The sequence below is a fragment of the Myotis yumanensis genome, unplaced genomic scaffold (genome assembly GCF_028538775.1).
Source record: "Myotis yumanensis isolate MYYU_CA2020_CCGP unplaced genomic scaffold, mMyoYum1.0.hap1 SCAF_1, whole genome shotgun sequence".
NCBI classification, from domain to species: Eukaryota; Metazoa; Chordata; class Mammalia; order Chiroptera; family Vespertilionidae; genus Myotis; species Myotis yumanensis.
Window position 1 is genome coordinate 99,068,073 of NW_027223752.1, and position 18,936 is coordinate 99,087,008.

Below are 18,936 nucleotides of genomic sequence, written 5' to 3' on the forward strand. Positions count from 1 at the left end.
AAATTATTTTCGTTGCTACTTCATAACTGTAATGTTGCTACTGTTATGAATCATAATGTAAATATCTGATATGCAGGATGGTCTTAGGCGACCCCTGTGAAAGGGTTGTTCGACCGCCAAAGAGGTCGCGACCCACAGGTTGAGAACCGCTGCCTTAGAGCATGGCTAGCAAAGCAGATGCCAGAAGGCTGTCTAGCCCAGCTCACGTGCTTCTGGTCCACCCTTCCTAAGTTCTCCCACCACCTCCAGCGTTTCCTGACTCGCTGGTGTGAAGTGGAACTTTTCCCCTTCCCACCTCCATCTCTGTCACAAATCTAGCTCAGACTCAGTGGTGTGAACTCATGACTTGCTACTGTACTCCCCGATGAGCGGGCCCTTCCCCTCTCTGTGCACTTTTTGGGTCTTTTCACTCTCTCTGCACTACTTCCCTTCTGCCTCTGTGTGCTGCCATACATTCCAGAGGGTACACATTTAAAAAATAATAAGGCCTCTTTTGATTCTTATGTTGGCTCAGTATGACACTAGTGAATTAACAATCTGATAATTCAGAGAATTCTATTTTCCCCATCACCAAGTTTTAGATACCAAATGTTCAAATTGGATCAAATCTTCCAAGCTATATTTTAAAAATCAGGTTTCAGATGGATTGGTACATCTTTTCTCAAACCCAGCAAGCGCATCATATCCTTACATAATCAGGTCTTGAAGGGTAAGCTATCAATCTGCTGCACAATGGCTTTGCAAGACAGTCCTTCGAGACTCAGATCACGGTCACCTCTTGAGCAGCCCTCCTCCAAGCTGGGCAGGGTTCACGGCCCTGCCCTGGGAGCTCTCCCAGCCCTTCCCTCCCATCTCAGTGACAGCTAGCAAGACTGGATGTAACTTATGTGTTTACTGACTGTCGCCTCCAGCAGACAGTGAGCTGTTCCAAGGCCAGGAGGTAATGAATCCATCCCTGCAGCTCCATCATATTGCCCGACACATATTAGGCTCAATACATGTCAGTTACATGAGTGAATGTCAGTCCCCTGCCTTCCCGTCTCCAGGATAAATATTCTGAAGAAGTTAGCTGCTACTAGACGGCAGCTTCCGGGAGATGAGGCTGGGATGAATGCAGGAGAGCAGAGGGGGTGAAATGCTTCCGTCCGGCCTGAAGCTGTACCATTCAGAGTATAAAAGTGATGCAGATGAGATAGCTCCTTCCTGCTTCTCCCTCCAGGCGCCCTCTCTACTCCAGGGCCTTTGCAAAGACAAAGTCACAAGTATTGGTAGATTTCACCTTCCCTGAAGTCACGGGCAGGAAGGTGCTCCAAACATCATCTAAACTGCAGACTTTCTTTATCTCAATTGCACAGCTTGTAAAATTCCCTCCATCACCACTGTGCATAGCTTTGCACCCACTTTTTGAAACCAAAGAGTATTTTATGTTAGACTATTTCCGAACAGGTTATAGGTGAACCAAGCAGAGGAGAGAGGATCACAGGCCACGAACGAAGCTGAAAGCTGGTCAAGAAGCACTTGTGTCTGAGACTGACGCTAAGAAAGGCAGTGAGCCACCACAGGGCCCACTCAGTACAGAATGTGGAGGGCGATCAGGCACCTTTCTGAAAACCCTTTCTGAAAGCAGCCACATGGAAATGCAGTCAGTGAAATCGAATCAGTAAACGTGGAATTATAACGCCTGCCGAAATAAACAAGATGAAGCTAGAATAAGGAAAAGTGGGGTGGTGGCTGGACTTTAGGCAGGAAAGGAGCCAGCAGGGGCAGGGAGGGGGTAAGAACTGATCAGCTGAAAGGAGGAGCTGTGTCCATGGACAGTAATGCCCTTTGGTGAGAAGGGTGACCTGAGACCACTACAGGCCCCCTGGAAACTGCTGAGGCATCGACTCCACTGCTTTGATTCCTTGTTCTTAAGGGAAACTTCTGGTTTTAATTTGCTTTCTCACGGAATGTTTCCTATCAAGGAAAATTGTGAGGGTGATGACATGCATCTCCAATCACCTCACAGGACACAAATCTTGTTATGATTTAGTGAACTGACACTTCAGTTATTTCTTTCAAATCTCTTTTGAGTTTGGCTAGTTTGAATCAATTCACTGTGGGTATCTAAGCAAAATGAATAAACATCTAATTTAGTTTCTAAACTTCTAAAGCCAAAGTCCAGACCATGGGCCCATGCAGCCTGAATGAGGCATGTGTCCCACTTGGCAAAGCTTATGAATATAGTGAGATGGCTGCGCCTGTGGCAATGCCAGCTAACTGTTCTTATTAGTGGTAACACTCCTCATACCGATGGTAGTAACAACCGTCATAATACCCAGGCTTGGTTATTTCCTGGGGCTCGGTCATCACGCCACCTTCTCTCCTACTGAAGCTGGGGTCCTGTCCTCCTCCGGGGACATATCTATCTATATAAAAGCCTAAGTGACCATTGCAACTGAACGGATGACCAAACAGGCTGCGTGGGGCAACCAGGCCAGTTGGGGCTGGGGGGCAGTTGGGGGCAACCAGGCTGGCGGGGGGGGGGGGGGCAGTTAGGGGTGATCAGGCTAGCGGGGGGGAAGTTAGGGGTGATATGGCAGGCAGGCAGGTGAATGGTTAGGAGTCAGCAGTCCAAGATTGTGAGAGAGATGTCTGACTGCCGGTTTAGGCCCGATCCCTGTGGGGGGGCCTATTATGTGGGATCGGGCCTAAACCGGCAGTCGGACATCCCCCGAGGGGTCCCAGATTGGAGAGGGTGCAGGCTGGGCTGAGGGGGACCCCCTCCCCGTGCATGAATTTTGTGCACCGGGCCTCTAGTATATCTATAAAAAGGCAGCTGTCAATGTGTTAAAGTAAAGGTGACTACCTTGGTGAAGGCCATCCTTTGTCTCAGAAAATGGACATAGCATGGAGATCAGGCATTCTCAGTTCCACTCTTAAAAAAAACTAATTATTCTGTGTATACTGGCCAATCAGTATTTATGTGACCTAGTTTTAAAAACTGAACAATATAGGAAGCCAGTCAAAAAATAAGGGGCTACCCTAGTATTTTGCCTGGAGCTTTCTTTGGGCACACAGGTCTAGGTCACAGCATGGGTAAGTGCCCTCGCCACCCATGGCAAGTATACTCTGACCATCCAGCCTGCCCAACACTCTAATGCCTAATCTCCTCAGGATCTTCCTCAGTGTTTGTATCAGCGAAAGTTTGCTGCCTTTCTCTATAGCGAGTTGTATTCCTGAGCATAATTTTGGCAAGTGATCATTAAACTCTCCCCTTGGAGTTGTGAGAAGAAAGCAGCCTTCGAGCAATCACAAAATCAAATTTGGTCAACGAAATGCTAATCTCATTTTGAGTGGGGACATTCATTTCCTTGGAACTTGTCTTGGCTGAGCCAACCCCGTCAGACTGGACACCAGCATGCTCACCAGGGTGTCCAGCCACTCCACCCTCAGCCCTTCCCAGTAGCTTGAGCTCCGCAGGCAGAGATGTTTTTGCAAGTCCTGATCCCCACAGGGGATTCCTGGCAGGACAAGGACCCATCACATGTGCTTTAAAAAACGAGTCCCCCAGATAGGAAAGATATTTCTCCTCTCAAATGATGAATAGTATAGAAATGAGCGTGGAGATCAATAGAGAACCAATTCATCAAGTTGCTGCACCGGCAAAATGAGGAATGTTTGCATGGCATGTGGAGAGGAGAAAATTTGGTGCCGTGGCCTGTCCCAGCCCCCTTTGCTGCAATCTCATATCTCAGCCTGTCAAATGAAAATGCCTGCAGGGGCTCACCTCTCCATCACAGGTGATTCGAAGAATGAAGAGCTCGGCAGGGAGCCTCATGGGATGCCTGGCTTCCCTGGGGTGGTGAGTGCTGGTCACTCTTCAATGAAGGATGGGAATGGGGAGTCCGGGCACAGTGGGTCAGTGGGAAGTAGCAAGAGTCTGAGGCCGATACCCACGAGTTCTAACTTCTAACATTTACTCAACTCAGAGCCAGCTTTGTGCCCAGAACACCGACTATAGGCCTTTTTCAGGACATTTACATCAGCCCTTGAACATGCCTCAGGCACCCGTTCCTGTGCCTGCGTCTCTCCCCTGGTCAGAATGCTCTCTTCTCTCCTCTTTGCTTATGCTAGTTTTCTCCAGCCTTCTACACATACCTGGGATGGTGCCTCCTCCTTCCTGAATGTCCCTGTCCTCAATGGTGCTTCACCCCAGGAACGTCTACAGCTGTACACGGGCCTCCCTGCATGTCACTTAATCTGCTCATGGAATTTCTTGTCCCACCATATATATACCTTGTTAGTACTTTGATGAGAGGCATCATGCCTTTGTTATCTTGCTATCTTTAGCACCTAGCACAGTGCCTGGAACAGAAAAAACACTCAAGACATGGTAGTTCTTGACACTGATAATGATATATTCGAGACTAGTGGCTCTTCAAGCATAGCCATATTATGTAGCAATTATATCCAGGATATGGCCTATCACTCAAGGATCTGAACATCTTGGAAGGTACAACTGAGGCATCCAAACTCCATTCATTCTCTGCTTGAGAGGCTCAGGGCTCTGGAAGGCAGCAAGGCAAACAGAAACCCAGGCTGCCATTTCAATTCTGACTCAGTCATGAAATCAACCTGAGATGAAGCCCTGGAGTGAAGCTAGTAATGACCAAGTAACTGGCAAGTTTATATTTAAAATAGAAATAATGAAATACAGTTTTTCTTTGCTTAATGCTAGACTTGAATCCAGTCAAATAATTTATCGTATACTTATAAGGATTTGGATGCAGAACTGTTCAAATCATGCCCAGACCCATACGCCAGTATCTCTTCCCTAGACCTCTGACCTTCACGTGTGCATACACTAGTCCACGGATATCTCAATGGGGTCTCAAGTTTAACATGCCCCAAATGAAATGCTTAATCTCACCTACCCCCTAAACTTGTTCCTCCACCACCCCCTGTTCTTTTATCTTAGTCTCTACAAAAGCTGCCCAGCTGAATGTATGCTATAGAAAGATGATTTTCTTCTCAGGTAATGAGGCACGTGTGTGTGTGTGTGTGTGTGTGTGTGTGTGTGTGTGTTCCCAGCATTCCTTGCGGATGCCACTCACTGTCAGACCTTTCTCTGATCACAGTCCTCTACTGATCACAGTCTTTCACTGTGCAGTGGGCTCTGTCTGCTAGGAAATGTTCCCTTTCTGGGGATAATGAGGAGAAAGAGTTAATTTTCTATCAATTACAGAAACTAGTTAACCTAAACCCATCATAAAAGTATGTTTAATAATAAGTATTGGAAAAAGAAATTGTAACTTAAAAATAACTTTATAGTAGACTTAAGCACAATAAAACATAACAATAAAAAACAAAATTGATCATCATGAAGTAACTGCAATGAGCCTATGACCTCAGACTGCATTTCTTGGAGAGTGGCAATAAGTGAGCTGAGAAGAAATGAGGAATCCAAAGGCTACATTTTGGTTTCCATCACATTTTTTTCTCATTGTGATTTCGTTTAGGGACACCCTAACATTTTCATAGTGATGTGCATCCCCAGAAAGCCAAGGTGGCACATGAAAGGATGCCCAGTATCAGTAGCTGTAACAGAAATGCAAATCAAAGCCACATGAGGTGCTACTTTGCACCTATGAGGATGGCTATTATCAGAAAGTGGAAAACAAGTGCTGACAAGGATGTGGAGAAATTGGGACACTTGTGCATTGCTGTTGGGGATGTAACATGGTTGTGCTGCTTTGGGAAATAAGAACTTTTTCCTCAAAAAGTTAAACATAGAATTACCATATGATCCAGCCCTCCACTTCTGGGTATACAAGTACACCCAAAAGCATTGAAAGCAGTACTAATACAGATATCTGTACACCTGTGTTTACTGTATAGCAACGTTATGAATGGATAAGTGAAATGTAGTATACACACAACATGGAATGTTATTCAGCCTCAAAAAAAAAGTTCTGACATATGCTACAACATGGCTAAACCTTGAGGACATTATTCTAAGTGAAATAAGCCAGACACAAAAGGACAAATACTGTATGATTCCACTTACATGAGGAACCTAGAGTAGTCAGATTCCTTGAGGCAGAAAGTAGAATGGTGGTTGCCAGGGGTGTGTGTGGGGGCGGGGGGAGGATAGGGAGTTATTGTTTCATGAGGATAGAGTTTCAATTTGGGAAGATGAAGAAGTTCTGGAGATGGATGGTGGTGATGATTGTACAACAATATGAATATACTTAATACTGCTGAACTGCATTCTTAAAGTGGTTAAATAGTAAATTTTGTTTATGTCTATTTTGCCACAATTTAAAAAAAGGGAAAAAAGAAGTCTAAGTGGCAAGCAATACTTACAAGATATAGGCAATCACTCCGATGGACCAGCAGTCAACAGCTTTGCTGTAAGGTTTCTGGGCGAGGACCTCGGGAGCTGTGAAATCACAGAGACACAGCGGGGCAAGTTAAATGTCTGACACATGACATTTTTTAGATTTGTTTTTTTCTTTTTCAGTCTTCTCCTTGGGCTGAACTATATGTGATTCTAAAAGTGAGTAGAGGTGTATGACCTGTTTTATTTGTTGGTTTTTCTAACAAGAAAAAAAGAAGAAGGCATGAGCATGTGTGTGTGTGTGTGTATGTGTGTGTGACTATAGATTATCAATCAAATGCAATCAATCAATCAATAAATACTTAATAGGTGACTATTTTATGTGAGTGCTGGGCTAGGCACTACAGTTCAGACCAAATAGAGCCAGAAAAGGTCTGTCCTGTTTAGGGCCTGGGATGTGACCTCTCCTCAAATCAGTTCCACTCAAGGAGGCACTTCAGGCCCCCACGCAGCGTCTTTTTGGGTTTTGGAAACCCTGCATTAGGCCTGCTCTTGGTTCATTCTCTAAGATTTTGGGTGGGTTATCTGTCAGTATCGCCATTTCATTTTCTTGTTGGTGAAATGGGGAAGGTGCTATTTCATCACTCTTCCTGGGTTCTAACCCACTGTTCATCCGGAGTCACCCATCCAAGGGCTGGGCTTATTGTGCACTTCCCCCACACTTCCTGTTCCGGGCCCTGTGGCACAGCCCAGTGCTGAAGACCCACCCAGTGTCTCGCATACATATCTGTGCAAAGAGTAAGTAAATACAAGAAAAGACAGTAAATATTCACAAGCAAAATCTTCTTTTTATCTAATTGAGGTGTCTCCAGCATAGACTTTCCCGAAAAATTAAGAGGGTAGAAAAACCAAAATTGCTTTAGCTTCAAAGGCACTCATCCTGGGCTGAATTGTGTGTTCTATGGATTTGACCTTGGTGGGAACAACTTAATTATCTTTACTACCATCTCCTACGTTACAGGCGAGGGCTCAGAGGGACTGAGAGGTCAGCACTTCCCAAAGCACCCAGTGGGAGAGCGGGCAACACACCTCCTTCCTCTCAGAGGGCCCTGGCCTGACTAAGCGCCTGCCATAACAGGCCTCAAGCTAGTCATTCATAAACATTTCCTACTGTGAGCCTGTCAGCAGCTCTAACAATTACTCTTATCTGCCCCTGACAGAGAGAAAAAAGGAGCCTCAGAGAAGTTCATTTTCTGACGCTACACAGTAGCTATGAACCCGTCAGTCACCCTGTCCCGGTTCTTTCCGCCTGGATGCACTGATTGCTAAGGTCAGAGTTTCTTCAGTCTGTAGGAAAAATCCTGTGTAGAGAAACTAACAGCAAAATCTTCTTTCATTCTGTTTAAGATAAATCTTCCTGAGCATGAATAGGGAAGCAGACAAGCAACTGTGGAGTGTTTCTAGTTATGGCAAGGAATGCAATCCACAGGTAATCCCCAAATCTCATTTCAGGTTTCAGCCCCAATTCCTTCAGACTTCCGATCAGACTATTTGTTTTTAACAAGAGCAAAACAGATAAATGCGTACATTCTTTCCTTGCAGTGTTCACCCTGAACACAGTAGCAAAAGGAGAAATGAGACTATAAAGAAAGGAAGCTCGCAAACTGGAGAAGTGGCCCTCAGATAATTGGGAGCTGGCTGCATCACTACTTCCTTTTCCCCGTAACTGTTAAGAGCATATTTCTCAGACACGTCTATTATAGCGGCTGACAAAAGGGAGCCATTCCCCCAGTAAATGTCTTGCTGATTTAGGAGGTTTGCTCTCTCTGAGCTGATGCTCTGGTCTGAGTAGCCACACGGGCACAGATGGTGGGAAGTGACTGGATCTCTGCAAGGGGCACATGTCTGAGCCTCCGGGGCCTTCCTCGTGGCCTGATAAAAAGTTCAAAAGAGTCAGAGAAGGCTCATGGGGCAACGTCAGACCCACCTTCACCTCCTGGCAGAGCTGAGGGCAGGTGTCATGAGACAGAGCCAAGCTGACGTCTGCAGGGCTCTTTAGGGAGAAGGAGGGCCAGCCTGGCCCAGACACCCCACAGAACAGATGTCAGAGTGAAGAGGCACGAGGACGTTTGCACAAGATTTCAAGCACAGACTCACGCCATGTACCAGGTGCCACAGGCGACAGGCAGGTGGAGAAGGAAGCTGTCAGCACCCGGGACAGCTGATCCCATAGTTAATGAGCAAAGATTGGGCCCACTCCCTGAGCCACGATGTGCAGAGGGGAAGAGAGATGTGGCCCCTGCAAACCAGGTCTCGCTCCAAGGAGGAGCTAATGCTGTGTTCTCTCCAGTGGTCCTTCTTCACAGTTCCCAGCGCTGTGGGGGTGGGAGGGACGATTCTTTAAAAGAACATCCTCCTCCTTGTCTTCCTCCTGGCTACCATCTATTATTCAGAAACCCAAAGAACAAAGGACATGGTTTTCTTCCAGAAGCCCACACATCCAGGGGGCACACAGCATTTCACCTACACTTTGGCAGATTCCGCCTTTTAGAGAGCTGTGTGGGGCACTGCACAGACCTGAAAAGCAAGTGGCTGATTTTTATGCAACTTGGACCCGAATGTCACTTGAGATGTTAAGATTCTTGAGGCCGCAGATGACACATTCTTTTCAAAATATGGGACTTTGTTTAAATGTTAAAGTTCATAACATCAAATATGTGTTGTTGTTTTTTTAAAAAAAGATATCTGGATCTTTCTCAGATGTTTCTATAATGGCAATTGACAAAAGGGGCCACTGACAAAATGATGCCAGGGTCAGTACATGGATATTAGGGGGAAAGCTCTATATTATTAACAAATATCAGGGTCACATATTGGGGGTGGAAGTTTGTGTCCATGTGCCAAACTTCTTGTTCTTTTTAGTGTTGTGTTTTATCTGGATTATATAAACAATAAACTAGAAATATTTTTTAACTAATTAGCGGCAAATGAAACATTTGTGTTCTGGTGAGGTCTTAATTGCACTGGAAATGCAGAGGGTGAAGCAGGAAGTATAATATAATGACAAAAAAGAAAAAGCCAATTGCTTTGGAAATATTATTTTCACCAACTTAAAATGTTTTAAAAATTGCATCACAGCACACATACAAATCTAATTTTACTTGTGATTCTGGAACCAAATTTTCTTTGGGACATTGTTTGAACAAGCCTACTATGTCACTTTAAGTATCTACTTTTCATCTCATAGTAATTCTTGAAAAAAAATTTTTTTCAGGCAACATTCAAATCCTTCAGCAATCTGATATGGTGACCGAGTCATAAGGAACCCCTGAGAGGAGCCAGGCTATTTTCTCTCCTGCTCTGTGTTCTGTAGTGGTTCCGTTATTTCCCCAGGTGTCTAATTCACCAGGTGTTGGCCCATCTCCTACCATTTTCTTGATCCCTTTCCATAGCATGTCCCACTGGGAGAGTCCACTTCTCACTCTGATCTTTTTAGATCAGATCTGATCTTTAGTTTCCACTTTAAGAACCAGCTAAACTCCTTTATATTGTGTCATCCATCCTACCCCATTGGCAGGACTCCTGCTGTAATTCCTAAAAGTCATAGCATCCAATTTATAAACTTTCAGAAGACAAATGAGCTCCCAGGCTGAGGAGGCCCAGAACACAGCCCATCCAGAGCCTTGTAAAGTGATAAGCGTTCTCTGAGCCCCGCCACAGTTCCACCTCTGCCCCAACGCTACCTGCAGGTGCCGCAGAACTTCTTAATCAAGGAGAAACAATTTTCTCTTCTAATTGTACCCAGCAGAATTCTTGTGTAGTGGGAGGTTGGCAATGACTCTCGCCTCCCCCACACCTTCTAATAGAAGGAGGCTTTTAATTAAATAACTTAATTGGAGCTATGGACAAAAAGAGTAATCATTAAAAGGCACTGTGGCTGGTTTGCATTGCCCTCAGCCCCCAGGCAGAGCAGGAAAGGGCTTGGGCTCCTCACACATCCATGGCAGAAGGAAAAGACTCTTGTAGAGAGGGCACACAGAGATTCCTTGAGTGCGTTTCAAGGTCCAATCCCTGGGGGTTGTCAGTGTCCAACCTCCTCTCTTCCTCCTCCTCCTCCTCCTCCTCCTCCTCCTCCTCCTCCTCCTTTTCCTCCTTCTCTTCCCCCTCCTCCTCCTCTTCCTCTTGCTCCTTCTTTTTTTGGTTAATCCTCACCTGAGGATATTTTTCCATTGACTTTTAGGGAGAGTGGAAGAGAGAGGAAAAGACAGAGAGAAACATCGATGTGAGAGAGACACATCGATTGGTTGCCTCCAGCACGTGCCCTCAAGCAGGGCCCAGCCAGGGAGGAGCCTGCAACCCAGGTACGTGCTCTCGACTAGAATCGATCCCAGGATCCTTCGGTCCACAGTCCAGTGCTCTATCGGTTGAGCCAAACCAGCTAGGGCAGGTCCCACCTTCTGATTATCCCTTAAGCTTGGCCAAAGCCAGCCTTTTAGAGGAGGAGAAAGTAGCGCTGGGGTGGAGGCAGCTCTACCTGGGTTGGGCAGGGCAGTTGGGTTCCCAGGTCCATTGAGCAAAATCCTATAATACACTATCCTTGCTTTAAGCTCCTACTATACCTTATGCATCCATTCACTGCTGTGTGAACCTCATTGTCAAATGAGATTCACACATTGTGATTGTTTAACAAATGGTTATTCAACTGAACCCAAACTACTCAACACACACACACAGCTATTTCTATAAGAAAACATTTTCCAAATTCCATACAAGTGATTTACAAATAAACTTAGCTGCCTCAAATATTTGTAGTGAGTAGGTACAGGAAAAAAAATAAGAGAGAGGGCAACAAATTAATTTTGGAATTCAACTGTCAATTGGGAAGTGCCTGTATTAGGTATAAAATCAATCACTAAATACCTATCCTTAAGCAAATGATTTTTGACATGAATTTGGGGATTAAAGAGACAGAATTAGCCCCAGTGCTCTGTGTGCAGATACGTTTGACATTCATGCTGCTCTCCATAAAACCTTTTAACAGGATCTCAGAATTTCTAGTTTTAGGGTTAAAGTGCAGAAAAGATACTTTGTTAAATGATCTCTTAAAACCTCCTGCCTGGTCAAATCTCCGGGGCCATTAATTCAGTGTTCTTGGCCATTCCTGATAGGAACAGCATCATATTGGCTTGCTTTGTTTACACCAGGAAATAGAAGTGAATCTCCACGGAAACCATGCAGCCTCCGAAGAGCATCCCAGCAGCGGAAGCTACCCATGGACAGAGGTGGTCCTTCTCAGCCTCAGGCTTAACTCACACTCTTCAGTGAAACAGCAGGTTTAAAATATAAAATAATGGCATTTACTGCTGTGAGACTCACCACCTACCTACAGTGGAAAATTCCACTTGATAGGAAACGTGTTCTGTAAACTAAGTTGAAATATACTGATTTAGAGCAAGGCTTCCTGGTAAAGGGAAAGATATCAGCGATTGCAAAAAGAAAATTAAAAATTTCAGAAACCTTTCATCTTGTTTTTTAAAACAATTAAATCACCCGTTTTCCTTACGGAACGAGAGGAAATGGCTTAACGAAGTCGAACTGGAAAAAAGGAGAGTGGCTATCTTGGAGGGGTGAAGGTAGGGCCACAATCATCCATCCTCAGGCTCTTACAGTGGGTAGTAAGTGGTGGATCCTCTCAAGGCAGCCTGAAGAGCAGCTGCTGCTGAGAGACGAGGAGATTGAGAACCCACCCTGCTCCCAAGCTCAGAAGCTCATGTTCAAGGCAATTTGTTCTCCTCTGGATGTTTGAGTACCACTCCTCTCAGTACTTCAAAGATAACCGCTTCCAGTGGGCATGGGACAGAGACACAATTTCCAGGGTGGCAGGAGCAGCCCTCGGTGCCAGAAAATGAAACAATGGCCCCGAGGTGGTGTTTCTCCCTCTACACCATCATTTAATGGGTTGGGGCCCATGTCAGGCAATGGGATTGTGGGGTGAAGAAGGCAGACCTGATCCCTGCATCCATGGCACTGCTGTCTGGGCACTCCCTGCAGACACAAGCCACGGGAGTAATCCAGCCTCCACTGCTTCCTGAGGACAGTGATCAGGCCGAGACAGATAAGATCATGGCAAGTTTGAAGAGGTGTGATTGCTTTTTAAGCTTAACTCACTCTAAATAAAACTCTGAAGATATCCGAGGAAATAATATATTACTTCCAACAGTCAAATGATAGAGACAGTGCAAATGGAAAGAATGGTATAGATGCGTGGCAGGGGTGTGTGTGTGGGGGGGGGGGGGGGGCGTGGGGAGGGAGCACATTGCTGTGGCTAGTGGAGCTGTGAAAATATGCCTCATGTATTCTAATAATAAAGTAGCAGGTGTAAAGATGAAGCAGTAGGGGGATATAAAGGATCATTGCAGAATTAAATGTGAAGTAAAGTTGTGAAATTTAGGTTACATTCACTTAAAACAACTTTAGTTGCCTGGATTTAAGAAGTTTTAAACAGTTAGGCACATTGCCTTCTCAGTGAAGGAAACCTAGGATCCATCACTTACTATATATGTGACTTGGCCAAGTCATTTACTCTCTCTAAACCTCCAGTTTGCTCATCTGTAAAATGGAACATTAATAGAGTCCAACTTTTAAACTTATTATGTGGCTTACAGGAAATAATAAGCACACAACAAGTTATAGATATCATTAGTGGTAGTTATTATGTAAGGAAGAAAAGTTGGTAAAACCATAGGAGCAAAAGTTATTGTCTAGAAATAAGGATGGACAGATAGATCCTTGAAATCATTTGTGTGTTTTTTTTCACTTGATTCTAACTCAACATATTGAAGTGATTCATAAGTTAAGATTTTTCACCCTTTTGATTAAAGCCTTCCGAAGTCAGGACTGAGCTCGGCCCACGTGCAATGGAAGGACAGGGCATGAGAACTTGAATCTGAATTGGAAGGAGCCTTAGAATCCCCGACACACGCCTCCTGTCCAGCTGGTCCCTTTGTTCATTTAGTTATTGATCCTTCTGCTCACTTAGTCACCAACCTGTTTACACAGTCCTCACTCTATCCAGGCACCATTCTAGACACTGCAGCCCAGGAATCGCCTGCTCCTCATGCTGACAGACAATGCTTTGGAAACAGGACAATTTGTTGTAATATTAGAGATTCCTGTGATGGCCATGGAACTCTGGCTTGCCATGGCACCTTTATGGATCTGCATTTATTGAGGCAAGAGGGAGACTATTCCTTCCATATTTTCTCTCCAGGGCCCTCTGTACCCTCCCCCCCAGCCCCCACCCCACACTCTCTTACCTCCAGGCCAGGTGTCATCAAGAGTACCTTCTCCATCACCCTGAGTCCCCTCCTATCCTTTCAGTAGCTATAAGGATGCAATGCCCAGCTCTAACCAATCTTGTTTTCATTGGCCCCAGTTATAATTCTTTTTTAAAGGGAGGTTAGAAAAATTGTTCCAGAAGACTACTTATAAAGATGGGCATATTCTAATTTTGTCCCTCAGTCTTTGGAGTGTGTAAAACTCCTGCCATCTCCCCCTCCTGCTGAGATAGAGCTGAGCAGACTCCAAGGTTAACAGCAGCTCTGTCTTTGAATGAGGTTCTATCTTCCAAATGGGTTTAAAAGGTCCAACTTGCCACGCAGCCGATGATGTGAGCAAGAAGAGGCTGGCACAGGCGACTTGCTAGCCCATGGCTTAGTCTAAGGTTCATCTGTTTCTCTTGCTGCCTGGCCTCACCTCCCTGAGGAGGCCAAGGAGAAAGGCCTTTGACTCCGACTTCATGCATATCACAGTGGGGAGGAAAGGCCCTCAGAGATGGAAGTCAGTCATGGCCAGAGGGAGTAAAGGCTTCTTTCAATATCATGGCTTTTCCCAAGTGGCTCATGAACGATCCCAACCCTTAGGGGCTGGATTCAAGTTCTCCTCTGCCAGGCAGGCTGGTAAGTGTGCTGGGGTCTTCACAGGAGGAGCCTGGCAGAGAAGCAGGTGCCTAGCGGGAGCCTGAACTTCCGTGAGAGTGCCTTAACACCCTAAGACTGTCCATGGATGGAGGGCATCACCTCTGTCACCTCAGCCAGCACTGACTCAGAGGACAGAATTACGGCCTGGTCTGTGCCAGTGGACCTTGGAGAGCTCATTCGCTTCCCACATCTCAGTTTCTTGTCTTAAAAGGCACCTGCACTTTTGTCCTGGAGTCAGGCCTTTGTGAAAAAGAGCTCAAATGGAAGCTGTGCTTCCCCTCGTGCTGAGGAATGCCACCAGGGATTGTGTCCAGGGCTAGACACTTGGATCCTAGACAGTGTCCTGTCCCTGAGGAGTGTCCACAGTGGGTGAGAAGGAACAGCTCCACCCTGCTGTGGCCTGTTCTCACAGGGTAAATAAAGTTCTGAAGATCAAGGCAAATAAAATGCAGGCATACATTTCAGAGGAGAATTGGGCATCGGTAAGAACCGCATTATAACAAGGAGGTAATATTGAATGTCCTTAGTCAGATCTACTTCCTGTCAATAGTAGAATTTTCAGCAGCAGGGATATTACAAATAAAAAAACCCAGATCAATGAGAGCATCTTAAAAAGGTGTTGCTTCACCTGGGTTTAGGATGTTGTAATCCACATTCTGGCAAACAGAAACACAGCTGAAACACGAGGTCGCTCCTTGCCTGTGGTTTACTTTCAACCCAAAGTTAAGAGTGGAAGTTTCTGGATAGCTCCGCTCTCTTTGGCATCCTGCCCTTAGAGTTGTAATGCACTAAAAATGCTTCACAAAAGAGCAGCTCACTCTGATCTTCCTAGTAGCTCTTGAATTTTTACCACAGGCATGAAAAGTCCCCATTAAAGTACCATCCTGGTTTATAGTTACCATTCTGACCGGAGCTGGATTACTATTCAAATGCTGCCAAAGCCAAACTGTGGCTGGAGGGTGGGGAGTGAGGCTTCGGAACGGGAAGGGAGTGGAAAGTGGGAGGGCGGGGTGTGTGAAAGTGTGGGAGAGACCTGGAATTCAGTGGGATGAGGAAAGAGAAGGTTCTGAGTAAGGCGTTTCAGAACAACGTGGCAACAGAGAATCCTGAGGCCGTCCTTACAGGTTTTCCCAAGATTCAACCTCCGCCTTAACTGCTGTGACCACAATGGGAGGACTGCTTTGCACTTAAGCCCCTCCTAGCTTCTGAAATCTGATAAGCTACACTTCAAAACTAAGAAGACAGGCAGAGTGTTCCAATATTTTGGTTTTTAATCACTAAAAGAAAAATAATAGAGTAAGTTACAAAAAATACTGCATTTCCTCCTCTCCATCATAACAAAATGGAACAGTTTAGAAACTATGAGACTCCATCCCAATATCAAAGATTTCGAGGGGAGCATTAAGAAATTCTAGAAGGATGAGAAATGCTTTAGAAGTGTTAGGAGTGAGTGAGTGGGATTGGACGTGTGGAGTGGGGGCTCCTCCAAGGCAGGGTGGGTTACTTTGCTCACGCTCTGATAGTGAGCTCTGTCCCCATCCATGCTCACTGTGTCAAGGGTAATAAAAGCAGCAGGATCTACACATCCCCCTCTCCCCACCCCCGCCACCCCCGCCACCCCCGCCACCCCCGCTTAGGGGCCGTCCCCTCTAACAAATGGGGCCTGGTTACAGCAAGGTGTGATAAAGTGAGGCTGGCTGTCACTGAGAAGCTGCAGAGAGAGAAGAGAAAATTCTTATCTGAGTCTTCCGCCCACCTGTCTGTGCCCTGTATGCCAATTTGTCAGTTACATAAAATCTTGTTTCAACACTAACAGTCTGAGAGAATGAGAACAATGATGTAATGCTTATAGCCGGGTACTATAATGTAATATTTAAGTGAACAAATGAAAATCAAGTTCTGTGGGGAAAAACAGCTACACAGAAGAGTGAGGGTTAAAGGGAACAGAGGAACCATGAAAAAAGACGAAAGGAACTGCCCTGACCTAGGTTGCTGAAGAGGATGGAAATGGGTGGTGTCAATCAATGTAACCCACGTGTTCTTGTCTGTTCTGAGTGAAGATGGGAACAGAGACAGGCAATATCACTCAGTAAGGCCTGATGAAAACAGAAAGTGTCATGTAACTCAAACACAGGACAGAGCCGTGAAAGCCTGCGTGCCCCACCCTCCTCCCCCTTTGCCAAGTGCAGTTTTGGTTCCTAAATCTCCTCGCTGGTGAGAGAGCACAGGCTCGCCTGCCGCTGGCGAGACACTTTGTCACTTAATCTATAGGCAAAGGCTTCTTTTAAAATACCTTAATTTTCTTTCTGAAAACAGGAGAACTAGACCCACAGAATCTGAGAAATCATGTGAGTGTGCAAATAGCAGTATCAAGAAATTAGTCAACAGGCTTTCCTCTACCAAATAGGAGTAGGTGTGTCTTTCGTCTCTTAATTACTTGACTGAAAGGGTGCTTTCTGTGACTTACTGTTTCTATTCAGGGATTCAGGAGGCCCCATTGGATGTTTTAATTAGTGTTTGCAGAGCAGTAACTTTCCTAGCACTCTTAGCTCTGACTCTCTCCCTTACTGGTGACACAGAGGGAAATGTTCTACCCAACTCAATTACACGGATCTAAATCCAGGTCAATACCATAGCGATGGTCACCATGCTATCCTGATGAGCTGATTTCCACCAGGTGGCCCCATCATTTCCCCTAAATTATCTCCGAGTACTTAGGCACGGCCTCTCTCCAAGCCCAATGAGCCTGTTCATTTCTCCCAGACCATACAAGAATCATAACTCAGGCCTTTGTTCTCCTGCTGGCCTGCATCTGTAATTCTCCTCATCTTCCCCTGATTCCTACCCTTTCTTCAAATCCTGCTTCTGCCATGGCTTTCCCCTAGTTGTTCCAGCCCTTGCTGATCTATCTCACCTGTATCTGGGATGTTGCTTCTAAACTATGTCAGTGATTTGACACTGGAAACGTGCTTGTGTAAATCTGTGTTGCCCACTTGCCATGCTCCAGTGGAGGAGCTCTCTGTGCTGCCTGTGGTAGGAACTCAACACTTATGGATAGAGAGATGCCCACATCTTCTGCTGAAGTGACAATCTGCAAGGGTCATGGCTCCTTATAAAGAGCATGTACGATCTGGGCAGCTGCTACGGGCAAAGGGTGAAGTTCAAGTGCTCAGATTCCTTTGGCTTCTTCTATGACACTATGTGCATTGGGATACTTGGGATAAACAGCCATTTTTTAGTATTGTTTCATTATTAGAGAGCTAATTTAAACTGAAGCAATATTCTTGATGTTGCCAAAATTAACTATTCATTTGAATAGTCATTTAGGTAATAATGACAACAAAACAACAGTGTTCACAAATTGAAACAACACTTCTACCCAGAAGGAGTCTGAACTAAAGTTAAAAGCAGCCAGCAGCCAAAACCGGTTTGGCTCAGTGGATAGAGCGTCGGCCTGCGGACTGAGGGGTCCCAGGTTCGGTTCCGGTCAAGGGCACGTACGTTGGTTGCGGGCACATCCCCGGTGGGAGATGTGCAGGAGGCAGCTGGTCAATGTTTCTCTCTCATCGATGTTTCTAACTCTCTGTCCCTCTCCCTTCCTCTCTGTAAAAAAATCAATAAAAAAATATATTAAAAAAAAAAAAGCAGCCAGCAGCCCTCTGCTCCTGGCCTGGGCTAGTGGAGCAGTGTCCCCCGAGTCAGAGGGGAGAACAACACTCTCTCTCTACTGCCTCACAGATGTCACCTGGCTGGGCTCTGCCCTGGTCAAATGGAAAACTGCCCAGAAGAAATGAGGCTGTGGCTTCTTTGTCCAAGATCCCACGGCAGGTGGAGTTGGCTGTGTCTATCCTCAGGATTGACATGCTGGGGTCTTCTTGCAAAGACCTGTTTTACCTTCTTCTTGGCATTGCTCTGATGGCCAGACTCTCACAGACATAATTAGTCATAATCCTATATAATAAAAGGCTAATAGCAATTGTCCCCTCAACCGGGAGTTTGATCAGGGGGTGGACCAGCCGGCCAACTGCCCACGCATACTCCCCCCACCCCCCGGCTGGCCCTGCTCTCCATCACCCTCCCAACGCCACCCGCCCCCCCCTCCCCCCCAATCAGGGCAGTCAGGCCAGACCCCACCTATGGGCGAATTCGTGCATTGGGCCTCTAGTTAAGTTATAATTCAAGATCCCCAAAACCAATGATCAATGCTCATTCAGTCTTTATCTTACTTGACTTAGTAGCAACAACTGACATGGTACTTTCTCCAACTTGACGCACTTTCTGATGCCACACTCCCTGCTTCTCTTCTTTTTTTTTTTTTTTTTTTTTTTTTTTTTTTATTTTTCGCTTAAAGTATTACAAAGGGTATTACATAAGTGTCCTTTCCCCCCCCCCCCCGCCCTTGACAAACCCCAACCTTCCCTTACCCCCCAGTGTCTTATGTCCATTAGTTATGCTTATATGCATGCATACAAGTCCTTCGGTTGATCTCTTACTCCCCTCCCTCCTGCCCCCCAACTCTCTCTGGCCTTCCCACTGCAGTTTGACAATCAGTTTGAGGCAGCTCTGCCTCTGTATCTATTATTGTTCAAAAGTTTGTAATGGTCTTTATTATCCATGAATGAGTGAGATCATGTG

General features: G+C 45.6%; 1 protein-coding gene across 2 annotated transcripts in view; it reads right to left on the bottom strand.

Annotated features, from left to right (window-relative positions):
* CAMK1D (calcium/calmodulin dependent protein kinase ID) overlaps positions 1-18,936 on the bottom strand; it is a 400,268-nt gene that overhangs the window by 27,959 nt on the left and 353,373 nt on the right. For both annotated transcript variants that reach the window (XM_070428392.1, XM_070428401.1), the window contains exon 6: positions 6,349-6,424. In XM_070428392.1, the coding sequence (XP_070284493.1) occupies positions 6,349-6,424 (76 nt within the window). The remainder of the gene's footprint in view (positions 1-6,348; positions 6,425-18,936) is intronic.